General features: G+C 39.8%; 1 protein-coding gene across 1 annotated transcript in view; it reads right to left on the reverse strand.

Annotated features, from left to right (window-relative positions):
• Positions 1-491: 491 nt before the first annotated feature.
• The window catches only part of TPK1 (thiamin pyrophosphokinase 1), a gene marked incomplete at its 3' end in the record, with an annotated part of 43,532 nt that continues 30,583 nt past the window's right edge, over positions 492-13,440 (reverse strand). The window contains exon 3 of the mRNA XM_009701057.1: positions 492-626. Coding sequence (XP_009699359.1) covers positions 492-626 — 135 coding nt within the window. The remainder of the gene's footprint in view (positions 627-13,440) is intronic.

Here is a 13,440-nt window from a genome sequence, read left to right on the forward strand (position 1 = left end):
AACCTCCTTTCTCTACAGATAAAGGTCCCTGTTCTAGATCAAATGCACCTTTTCCCACTTTCGAAAAAGATCTATTCATTCAGAGTTGACAAACAGACAATATACGTGAAGCAGTTCAGGGGAAGTGAGGTAGCTTTAATAATCTGTATCGCATTATTATTTGTCTGTTGTAACTTTATGGCTTATAACCAGGAGTTTAGGCACTCGCAGCTTCCCCTCCCTGGAGGGCAATGTATCAAGATGGTAATGTCTCATGACCTCAACAAATGTTCTATTTAAACAGCACAATGACTCCCAAATGGCAAACACGTTTCTGCCTGCGATATCTTAGGCTTAAATGTATTTCTCTTCTTTTTTTAAAAAAACCCCTTCATTTCTAGAAAAAACAGCCTGGCAGGGATTCAATGCCATGCTCTACCTTCAAACACACAAGGCCCTTCAGCACTGGTGAGGCTGGTGTAAATGTGTGGTCAGGGTAATGCCAAACCCACCGTCCCAGAGGCATCTGACTTACTGAGGTTCCACTTGAGGCCTGTCGTGGTCACGTCGTCGCAGGAGTTCCCAACGGGGATGAGGCCACACCAGGCACCTTCCACTCCGGTGTCCACATGCAGCTTGTGGTTGCCCTGCAAGACAGAAGGACCTCTGGAGTCAGTGCTCACCAGGGACCCAAACCGCATTTGCCAACAGACATTGCAAATAAAACAGAAAGCACTTCGATGGAGACAGGTCCAGAATGACCCCCAAAGGCTCAGGAATACTTGGCTGCAGAAATTCAGGTCACTGATGTTCACAGAGGGAGGAGAGATGTGTGCTTAGGTTCCAGACTTCAGGGCTTTCAAAAAGTTTGTTTCTGGGCTTTTCTAGGCAGAATCTGGCTTTGCTCATTCTTCCCTGGCATTTTTGAAGAGGCACTTCTGGCAAAGCTAGGCTCTTTATTTCTGTGAAATGAAGGTGTCCTGACCCATTCATTCATTTCTTTCCCTCATCTCAACAGCTATGTTTCACTTCCTAAACAATGCTAGTCAAAGCACCACTGAAACTCCTGCACTGTTTTGACAATATCTGTAAAACTTCATGTACTTCTCCAGATATGTACTCTTCCCAGCAGGAAGAATACGTCCAGAACCTTAACTAGGTGCTAAAGAAACTAACCTAAATATTTAGAGTAACAAGCTTACACTAAGAAAGAATAACAACGTGAAATTAAAACACATTTTTTGTACGTCTAAGATAAATTCATCTTGTAGCTATCAAGTTCATGGGATGCAGGAGAAGCAGCAGCTATTAATGGTGATGGATTTGTGACCAAGTTCATAATGAGTACTTATAGACCCCGTGTGAACATCTTCCCAGGTATCAGCATATGAACAGTTGGAAGGAAGAGTAGATAGTGGAAATCTTTTACACAATGAAAAACAAAAAAAGCTGAATGTTAGAATTCTGGCACAATCTGTGTTCTAAGAAAGTGTTTATGAAAAGTAGTTACAAGAAAACAGCAAATGTTTTTGTGACAGTGACAAGCTCAGTGGAGCAATCATCCTCCAGTCTCTTCTACACAGGTAATTTATTCTTTCAAACAAACATGGGCTTCATCTGGGGAAGATTAGGATTCTTTGAAATAGAGGTTTCTTTGGGATTTTATTCTCTTGTGGATGCACAGGCAAGTTAAACCCACGAGCATGTCTTTTACATACAAATTCTTCATCACTATAAATAAAATTAGATATGCCTATTTATTAATCTACCAAAATAAAAGAACTCTCTGAAACCAATGAGTATTCAGCGAGTTAAGCAAGAAACCAAGGCTTTATAGTAAAAAAAAAAAAAAAAAAAAAGAACAGTTGAAGCATAAAACTCAGGTAAATGTCCCAAGCAGCAAAAATACTTTCTCACAAATTTTCTTTGGGGAATGTATTTAAGCTTTCTTCTTACATTCTGTCCTCTCAGATGCTCATTCAAAATGCCCTTGCAAATACAAAGTCACTAGTTAGAAAGTCAAAACTGGAGATGAAATATCTTATTGCCGAGATGTTGATGTCTGAGGCGTTCGACAGCTTCTCCTGTTAATGCCAAATGCATTATGAAGAAACAACTTCAATACATGTCATGCTCTCAGTTAACAAATGAACCCTGGAAAAGCTGTCAATTAGGGAATATCAGATTGCATAGCTTAAGCCTGTTTAGTTGCAGAGCAACAAGAAAACCAATCCAATATCATCTGTCTTCTCAGGGTGTCCAGCTTCATGTGGTGATGAGCCATGTATTTCTATAGTGGCTGCGAATGCTTGCCTGCCAAATTCAGAGGTGTAACAAATTCAGGCTTGATAACCTTTTAGCTATGCAACATGCCATGCTACTTCTCTCTCACAGTACAGAGGGAGGAGGAAAGGGAGAGGTACCAGTACAAGCTCCCTCGTTATGTGATTGCAGATATCGTCTATAACGAAGCTCATGGAGAGAACGAAGGAGCGGGACTGTCTGTTCCCAATGGATGTACATATTGCTGCTCCTTGAGGAGATGAGCAAACTCACTGCATTTATCAATTAGTAAAGGAATATGAAAAAGAGAGGTAAAAGTAACTGGCCCGACAGAGAACTTAATCAAGTTCTGTATTCTCAAAAACTATGTCTACCTACTATTAGGTTTGCATTTCCTATTTTATGACATTCTGGCTCAGCTTATAGATAGGGATTCAATTCAATAGAAATTTATGCAGAAAGCTGTCTTTCTGTGCTCATGAAATGAATCTTTAAAACAAAAGATGCCATTACCAGAGGCTCGCCAATATCCAGGATTTTATCAGGAGTCTTTCAATGTCTGATACTTCCCTAAAATCCCAGTTCACGTCCCGGTGATTATGTGAGAATCTTTACTTTCTTCCCTAAAATGACATTTTCTAGCCCTCAGTTGTTAAAAGAAATTTCAAACCTAGGAAAGAATTTCAAACCTCAAAGGGCTAAACCCAAGGCAGCAAGTAAATAGGAACTGAAATATTAAAACACAAATTACTTTTTAAAAAAATCTCTCAACTGTTAAGCCAAACTCACGGCTTAGGGATTGGTTCACTGACACTACACAAGACAGTTTTTAAGACTTCCCTTTAAATAAATCAATAAGGGTTCTTAATATTATAGGCGACAGTGGGGAGAGAAAAGGGAAAGGATCATTGGAAAAAAACCCAAACAAACAGAACCCAAATAACCCACTAATTTTTGCCAAAAAAAGATTAATCAGCCAATGCATTTGTACAGGAAGGCTCGAAATTCAAAGCACTGTGAGTCTGGCATGGGGGAAATTAGGTGCCCAAGGTTATCTTCCAATTTTTGAGTACAGATCTTTCAACCAAGCAAGACAGAACTGCTATTTGCAGGAGGAAGGGAAGATCAGAGCTTGTAATTTGCAAATACAAGTAATAATTTGTTCTATTTAAGTCTCTGTGATTAAAGGAACAATTATATACTGGTACTTAAAATATGAAACTGTTTTCAGTTTCTGCAGAACTCAAAGTTCCAAAATTGGCATTAAAAAGAAACCCGAAGTTTGACTAAATAAATCCTTCCTTCTTAAGTTTTTTTGCCTCTGTAGGAGGTAACTGAAATATTTTCACATATAACTTAAGAATCAAATATTACCATGTCTGAATGATACTGGTGACAAAATAATGGCAAATAATACAGCTGCATTGATTTTTATCTTATTAAGTCAGTTTTGAAAAACATTGATCAATCTTCAGCATTGATTTTTTTTCCTTCATTTTGTCTCTGATGCTGGGAAATAAGATCAATTTCTAAGTTCAGCAATAAGAAGAAAATGTCAGAAGATATTTTTAAGAATGCTTCATCCATATATGTTAAACTTTTCCTTTTGATTCTAATGTCTTGTGTTACAAGAAAGCATTTAAGCAGCAGTGGTTAAATACACACCCACTCCAGCACTGCTTTTGCTGAGGAAAGATCTAAAGACATATAGTTGTTCTCTGTCACATCCCCTAACTGAAATGAATAGAAGTCTGATTGCCAAGAACTCATATACCTAACCCTATTCAAGGCTGTAAGATGCTAAAATCCTTAGTCAAAAATTTGCAAGCTGAAAAGTATATGAACAGTATCGAGATAAAAGCTGAGAGTTTCTATGCGTGCACAGATACCCCACAGTCACTTCAAAAAAGTATAGAGAAAATTACTTCTCCAAGTGCTTTCCAGACCAACCTGAATAAATGTACTACAATAAATGTATAATCTAAAATAGATATCAAGCAACAAAATGTTATAAAAGAGAGCGAGAATGGGGACTGATCTTCAGTACTGCATTCTAAAGGGATTTGAAGGAGGGAAACCTGGATGTAAAGGAGAGGTATGAAGCCAGTTAACAAGATGCCTGGGAAGAGTAAGGAATTAAAATTAAGCTTTAAAAAACAAATGAAGAAAGAATAATAAACAGATCTGGGAAACCGCTGAAGGACTAGGACATGTGAAAGGTAACAGGGAAGGAAAAGTTACAGGGAATGAGTTACAGGATTAGAGGATAAAGCAACCTTATTCTAATTTCCAGGCTGCCCTGATAGCTTGCCCAGTATAAATAAACCTACTGAATAACTTAACTCCTGGAAGTCGCTGATTTTCTAAACGGTATACTTTCACCTGTGCTGGCTGTGAGACCTGAGACTACAGAGAAACAGGATTTCCTGAGATCTGGCCAACTGCTTTATGATACCTCCTCCACTAGCTAGATCTTCTTTTCCATAATCTTTTGATAAAACATCTTTTTCTATCAGCTTTATTTCAATGATTACTCCATAGATGGCAGCACACACTTGAAAACAACAGGAGCAAAAAACTAAATACAGATGTCATAGTGTTACCCAGGGAAAAGGCAAAAACCACAATCTGTTTTAGTACATAAACATCTGGGTGCAGAAAATGGTATATAGATAAAAGACTCGGGGAGTGGGTGGAAATCCACACGATCACCAAAGACTGCAGCAGAGAGGAGGAGAAAAAGAACAAGGATGAAACCAAGCTGAGAACATTTATGTTTAAAATCAAATATCATGATCGGCAATAAAGTAAAAACAAGGTTCCAGAAATATTTCTACTAATCATTAGTTGTGTAAGAGCTTGACTTAACAATAATAAAAGCTTTTAGGCTAAGACTCTGAGCATGATAAATATAGCCAATTTTTCTAAAAGGATGTATTTAAGAAGACCCGTTTTGTTATAACCCTAAAGTATCATCAATTGTCTTTTCAAACAAATCTACACAGTGCCAAGTTGCTATTACATGAATGCTATTCAAAGAATGTTATCTGAGCCAACCAGGCTTTTTGTTGCTGTTGAAAATAAAAGCATCCACAGTTCCAGTGAAAACTCAGAAGTCTTAAAGCTCTTGTATATGATACCAATGACTGCTTAAACTCAGCAAATTCACTGTACTTCAAAACAATATTCAAAACCGTCGGACCCAATCCTGCTGATCTTCATTATCAAACATTAGTAGTGCTCCTGTACTGAAACGAATAGACTTCAGTATATCAGTTATTTGCAAGACAGAGCCCCACCAAGCCTACTCTTCAAGAGAAGTACTTCATAAAACGACGACTCTATAGTGAATAAAATTCCAGGCAGTAGAGAGAGAATAAATTATAATCATTATTAGACCCAATTAATGAACACATCTGCTTCAAACCAATTTATGACAAGGGTATAGAAAGAAATCCCTGTGGAGGTAAGCACCACTAAAACGAAAAGATTTACTATACCCTGAGGTTATATATTTAAGTGGTTGCTACTGTGTATCTAATGTACAAATTATCCACAAAGAGCAAATGATCCCAGAGTTTCACACACTGGCACATGAACTTTTTCTACAGGCCTAGTGAAACCCTCCTGAGAGTACCCTTCTCGTGTAATACCAATGACAGATTTTACTGAGCGCAGTAGGCGCATCCCTTGTTTGCTCATCACCTGTTGCAGTACGAGCAAGTAAAATAACTCCCTATCTTGTGCCGTCAAGCCTATATGACTGACAAGAAGCACGAGCAAGTAAAATAACTCTCTGTCTTCTGCCGTCAAGCCTATATGACTGACAAGAAAACAGCGATCCTAGGTGCAAAAAATGCAAAACTATGTTTCTCTCCAGAGACTGCAAGCAGTTAAAACTGCCAGCAGTGTAGACACTGCTAACATGCACACAAATGAAGTGATGAAAATACTTTATCAAGCAAATAAGGTACCTAGGAATACAAAAGCTACTTTAAAAGGGAGTTTGGGTCGTTTAATTTCTTTTCACAGACATATCTTAAAGATTGACAAATGCCAGAAATACTAATTCTTGTTCTACTCTGAATGCTACCCCAAAGAAAAACTCATTCTGTTGAACTTACCACTCGCAAATGAAGTTCCACATTTTCCTCAGTCTACCATAAACCAATGCAAAATACATCACAAATGCAGCACGAAACCATGATAACCAAGAACTGGCTGGTCCTTCTCTAAATTCAAGCAAGGCTTACACTGGCCCAGTGTGACATTTTATCCTTCAGCTTGTGCGTTTGATGCCCTATCCTCAGCAGACCCATCATTATAGGTTTAATTAGCATCTTTAGTGATGCCTTAAAAAAATCAGAGCCATTTTCTTCATACCCATTCATGAGACCACAGAGTATAATAGATTGCAGATAAGAGCGAAGAGTAGACAAGCTGCAGAAGATTTCATATTGCCTGCATAATTATTATGCAATGTTGCAGTTAAATTGTCAATCTAGAGGGGCCTTTATTAAGGGCACTAATATTCTATAATTCCTAAGTGATGAAAATTACAGCATAATCTTTCTCATCATCCACCAGTTCATAATACATTTAGTGTCACTGCTCATTCTTTTTTGTGCATTTCCACAGAGGAAGAGTCCAGAGGAGCTCTTCTACCTAGACTACATTCTCTTGTTTTCCTTGGTATCAGAGAGGCGTGGGAGTTAATTTAAAAGACAGGATATTGTTCACCTAACTTGTGGCAAGAAACAATTTCTTCTTCATAGCACTGAATTACTAAGTATTGCTTGAAGGCACCTTTATGCTACGTAAGAATACATAGAATTTTTGTGCGAGTATGTAGCGATAGTTTTTGTTTTGGTTTGGTAGCTTGGTTTTTTTTTTTTTGGAAGTGCTTAGGTTCTGCTGCTATACAAGAAAAAAGTATGGTTACCAAGCCTAATGCATCAGTGTTTACTAACATGTGCTATACAACAATATTTGATACACTTTTTTCTTGTCTGGGTTGCTCTGATCAGGTTGCTTTCTCTATGCATCTTGCTTTCCCTTCCTTATTACAGCTTATCTGTCTTCCCTTTTGCGTAGTTTTTCACAGTCCATCCTGTGACAGAGCCTATCACATCCTATTTACTGAGAAGAGATTAATTGATTAATTTTTCCTTTCATCAACTACTGACCATCTGAATCTCAGCTGGCTGTGGTAGCAGGTGTCTTTGTGACTTCCCTCAAGATTCAAACCTATCTAACTGTTCTCACAAGTCTTCCCAGATATACTGGCAAATCTCCATAGCTCTCCTCCTCCAAAATCTCACTTGGACATCTTCTCTACTGCATAAGTAAGAAGACTGATCAACAAGCTGCTGGCCAACATCATCTTATAGTTTCTTGTACTCCTCAACCTACATCCATGTGATGTCCTTGCTTTGTGTTACACGACGTGGCAAATCACGAGCCCACAAATCCTCTTATATACCACCATCTTTTTAGTGGAACTGGCTTCATATTTGGGGGCTTCACATTAGGATCAGGGGCTTCATAAAAGCCTGGCCTTTATAATTTCTTTGGTGTAAACAAACTGATGGACAAAGTTCTTTGCACTGAGTGGCGAAATCTCACAAATGCTCTTTTCTCCCTTTCATTTCTGTTACTTTCACATACCCCTAGGTAAGAAACAGAGCAGCTCGCAGTAGCAAAAAAAACTTTTGAGACAATTTTCAGCACCTCTTCTTGACCCCTGTTACAGGAAGGAGTAATTTGCTGTTATTATAAAGATATTCATTGTTTCAGGATAAGAAACCATATCTATTTTCAGTAGACTGGGAAATAGCTTCTGCTTTATAACAGCAGGCTTCGAAGAAGTGTTATGCCCCAGATCTTGTGCTAGCGATGACTGACTGCTGCTCTCTACACCCATGAAATTCAAAGACCTGTTGTGCTCTGGTCAGGAAGAACAAATATAATTGAAGAAACTTCAAGCTGGCCATTCAAACATACAATATTTTGCCCTCTTTTTTCCACCTTCTCCCTAGTTTTTTGCATAGTTAAGTAGTCAGTTGGAGATTACAGTCCACACAAAAATCCATTCTTCTCTTGGAGCACGTGGTGGGGGAAAAGAGTACTGTACTACCCTGAAGTCCATTTTCCTCCTTTATGAATCATACTTGGATAAGGACATGAAGTTTATTTGCAAGTCCTTTTATAATGGATATAGCTTCAGTTCCCTGGCATTTCAGTGAGAACTGCACCTACATCATCAGTGTCATTAGTGACAGATTTGGTCCTCAGAATACCGAGGAATATTCACAAGCACACTAAAATCATTCAAAGTAGGCCAACCTGAGTCCTAAATATTTGACAGTGATTTCTTACCATAAACAAACACAGTCAGCCTGGCAGCTTTTCTCACAAGACTTTGAAGTTCTGAAAGCTGAATGCATCTTTCCAGCACTCCATTTGTCATCACAGTTATAATTCTGAGGGAGCATCCCAAAAGAATTATACTGGTATATTTAAAATACCAACAAAAGATAGAAGAAATTGTACTCTGTAGTAGACAACAGAAGAACAAAATCCCCATGTGGCATTTACCTTCTGCCTTCCTTGGACCTATGCGGAGGACCCTCTTATATCCCCCCTAAATGAGTATTCAAAATTATCAACACACTGATAGCATACTCAGCCTTAGCATGACATGGTTGACTTTAAAATATTTGGTGTAATGAGAAAAAAAGTTCAACAGAGTTGCTACCCTGGATTTCAAGAGAGCAAACTTTAAGCTACTGAGGGAGCTGGTTAGCAGTGTCCCCTGGGAATCTGCTTTTGAGGGCTCAGGGGTCCACAACTGCTGGTCAGGTTTTAAGAACCACCTTGTAAAAGCAGAGGAGCAGGCAATCCAGTTGTGTCGGAAGGCAAGCAAGTGGGACCGAAGCTGGTGCTTGGCTGAAGAGGGAACTCTTCTTGGACCTCAGGAGGAAAAAGAAATTGTATGATCTCTGGAAGCGAGGTCAGACTTCACAGGAAGGTTGCAGAGCCGTGGTTTCCATATGCAGGGAGGAGAGACAAAGGGTCAAAGCTGAACTAGAGCTGAAACTGGCCAGTGTTGCATCAAACAAGAAGAAAGGTTTTTTCAGTACATTAATAGCAAGAGGAGGTTAAGGAAAACATCGGACCAATACTTGTTGAAAATGATCACCTGACAAATACAGATGGAAAAAAAAGTGAAACCATTCAATGTTTTGTTTTGCCTCAGTCTTTAATAATATTGATAGACCTTGGACTGCCCAGTCCTCTGAGTTGGAGGACCACGACTGCAGGAATAATGGTTTTCCATTTGTGGACATCTGCTGTTGCATCAGCTGAGCATTCATAAATCCATGGGGCCTGATGGGATTCATCTCAGAGTGCTGAAAGAGTTCACGGATGATACAGCAGGACTCCTCTCAATCATCTAACAAAGGCCTTGGGAGTCTGGGGAGGTCCCCGTTGACTGGAAGCTAGCCAGCGTTACTCCAATTTGCAAGAAGGGCTTGAGGGAAGCCCCCGATCTGTTAGTCTAGCCTCAGTACCTGGAAGAATTTTGGAGAAGATCATGCTGGTTGCTATTGAAAGATATTTAAAGGATAAAGCAATCATCAGGCCCAGTAAACATGGGTTCACAACAGGAAGGTCCTGTCTAATTTGATATCCTTCTACAGTAAGGTCACCTGCCTGGTGGATGAAGGGAAGGCAGTGGATGCATTTTTTCTGGATTTTAGTGCGGTTTTTGGTACTGTCCTTCACAGCATCCTTCTGGACAAGTTGTCCAGCTGTGGGATGAGTAGGTAGCTGGAGTGCTGGGTGAAGAACTGGCTGAAGGGCAGGGCTCAAAGGGCTGTAGTGAATGGGGCTACATCTGGCTGGTGATCTGTCACCAGTGCTGTTCCTCAGGACTCTGTTAAACACACCCATTGGCTGTTTTTATACAGGATGCAAAATGGGCTTCAGCCCTGGGGTAAAACTTTCGCAGCTCATTTGTGACTTTAACCTTTCTGAGAGTTATTTGCCTATCTCACTTTGTGGGAAGATGTTCAGATCTTATCTAAAACCCTGGAAAGTCTCTTTGTCCTTCAGGATTTAGTGCTCTGAGTCCTGAAAGAGTAAGGAAGGTCCTATTCTTGTTGCTTTGTATGTTGGTGCCAAAATTCATCTGGACATTCAGACTACATAAATAAGAGCATTTATACCATACTATATACATTCCTTTGGATGTAGGGATGCCAGAGGTGAAAGAAAAGCTTTTGGTTCCATCTGCATGAACTTTGCAGAGATGTAGAGCGCGTGCAGGAGTTCCTCACCATTCCTTGCCAATGCACCAAGTCACGTTGGCTACTACCCTGCTTATGGTGAGGTTGTCTTCTAGGAAAGAAGTCCTGAATGGTTTTGTGTTCTTGATCACCTTTTTCCTTGCACTTCAGTAACTCTTTTCCTCCTTGGGCCTTCATCCTGGATATCTTTCTTGAAAGTGGTGGCAGCCCTCTTAGCCTTTATCTTGCTCCTTCTAGTTGTCATCTTCTGTAGGCCCTCCATGCCCCTAGTCAGCTGCTTAATCTTTGTTTGCCTTCATCCCAGATGGAATTTATCTTTCCTGAACCTGAGGAATGAGAAAGGTCTCTAGCGGTACAGGTGAGTTCTCATCAGGGCTTTGCACAATGCTTGCCATTCCTATGGAAATGTCTTGCCTGACACAAGAATGCATTTGCCTGTATCATATCTATGGCTCACAGTCACCCTATGATCTACTTATGCCTCCAGACTATTTCTATTCAGTTAAAGAATCTCAACATTTTAATGCAAGCTCAGTGTGAAGAGACAGGACCTCGAATGTGTCCTTAATATGTTTTAACTTCTGGTCAGCCCTGAAGTGGTCAGGCAGTTGGATTATTACAACCCACTGCAGTGATCATCATAGGTCCCTTCCAACTGATCTATTCTATTCTATGAAATCCTTTCCATTTGCGAATAAAATAGAATTTGAACCTATGAAACAGGGGACCACTGTAGAACAAGTAATGCTATACCAAATACAGAGTAATATAATGCAAGAAGAAAAACCCTGACATAAAAACATAAAATAAGGGTCAACAGAATGACAGATTGCTGTAAAAACAATACACAGCTCACCCTGCCAAATGCAGAAAGGCTGGAACAAGTAATACTGCCTATTTAGGCCCTTTGACTCAGACCCACTGCATTTTCTGTATATAAAATTTTTCACTCTGTTTCACACAATGGCAAGTCAGAACCCATCTTCTGGAAAAGGAGCTGAACCCTCCTACAAATCAGAAACTTGCTAGGTCAAATCTATTTGCAGCCTTTATTAATTAGACAGAAGAATCAAATTAGGTTCTTACACCACAAAAGTATCAAAAAAGAAACATAAAGACAAGCTAGAAAGAAAACATATGGCCAAATCCTTGAAAAATCTAAAAGCTAAACAATTAATTTCAAGCTATTTAAAGTAGTAATAAACATCAAAAGAAAACGCAGAAGAACTACAAATTGATGCCTCATTAAATAATATATAATCAAGGATTGTTTACGGAATTAGGTGCCTTACTTTTGAATACTCTACTTTCTGCCTTCCTAGTCTTCTCTAGCTACATCTCCCTCTTGGAAAGAGCTCACGTGGTATCACGGCTGTTGTTTCTGCTCCATGAAGCGAGATGCCTTTGGGCTAGCACTAGGAGTGAATTGCATTCAAGCCATCTAAGATTTCAAAATGAAAACCCTATTGCTTGCCTCAAAACATTATCAGCAACAAGGCCGTGGAAGTTTGCAGGCCGGCAGAACCTTTTCTGCTAATAGAAAATACACTGTCTTCCAACAAATGTAGGCTCTAAGGCCTACATACGGTACAAAAAGGAGTTTGAAGGTGCATTTTAGTCCAGTTTTAGAAGAACTAGCTAGTGTCCTGGGAACTGGGCAGGCGGAAAGGTGGCTGTCAAATTTCTGACAGTAGACACTTCGAAAGACCTAATTTTCAGAGGATACTATTTCCTAGTGTTGGGTTTGGATCCTCAAATACTATATACTCACTTCCTCAATTTAAATTAGAAATTATGATGAATGAAATGCAAGACATTCAGGTGTATTCGTTTTCTTTGCTTTACTGTATGCTTATGAACATTTTAGCCAAATTCCATAGGGGCATATATGGATTGAGAATTATTTACATGAACAGTCATCCTTATGATATAAAAACAACATGTGGGTGTCTGTGAATGTATCTATTTGTTCATATCTCCGTCTACTTTAGGGAAAAAAGTTTGACCTTGAATCACAAGACAATCTTCTTATATCTAATGACAAATTTTCTTCTTTCTAAAATATATGCATGTGTACACCCTCCCTGCCCCTCAAAAATAAGCCATGGAGTTTATTTTCACCACTTCTTAGCAAGCTGAACTGCTCCAGCTTTCCAATACCAAAGCCTTGTATTCATAGCTGCAGGTGTTGCAGCCATCCCTTCTGCGGCTGCTGCTTGGGTTGTGTCTCCATTTCCCCTTGGTCAGCAGCAGCACCTCTGAGCGCCTCGTCTGTCCCCTCCTGCCAGCAGCAGACTTTTCCCCAGCGCTCCTCTGCCCCGCCAGCTTCCCTGTGGAGCTGGCAGTGAACGTACAGACCACAGACCTCCTGGCATGGAGTGTGGGTGAGATGAAATCAGTGCAAAGCAGGGTTTGGTGTTTTTTTGGTCTTTTGTTTGTTTGGGTTTTTTAATTTTAACCAGGTACAGTATGCCTTTGTGGTTCCATCCCCCTCCTCCACCATCCCAACTCCTAACCAGGAAACTCTAAAACATGAAATACAAGAGAGGACTTTTTATTCAGCACTGAAATGGGCTACTAAATGCTTTAATAGGAAATCCTTACCTACATAAATCACAGAATGGCTTGGGTTGGAAGGGGCCTTAAAGACCACCTAGTTCCAACCCCCCTGCCACAGGCAGGGACACCTTCTACCAGACCAGGTTGCTCAAAGCCCCATCCTACCTGGCCTTGAAAACTTCCAGGGATCGGGCATCCACAGTTTCTCTGGGCAACCCACTCCAGTGCCTCATCACACTCATGGTGAAGAATATATATATCCAATATATAAATCCTTATACCTAATCTAAATCTACCCTCTTTCAGT

Source organism: Cariama cristata, unplaced genomic scaffold, assembly GCF_000690535.1.
Source record: "Cariama cristata isolate BGI_N322 unplaced genomic scaffold, ASM69053v1 scaffold55, whole genome shotgun sequence".
Taxonomy (NCBI): Eukaryota; Metazoa; Chordata; class Aves; order Cariamiformes; family Cariamidae; genus Cariama; species Cariama cristata.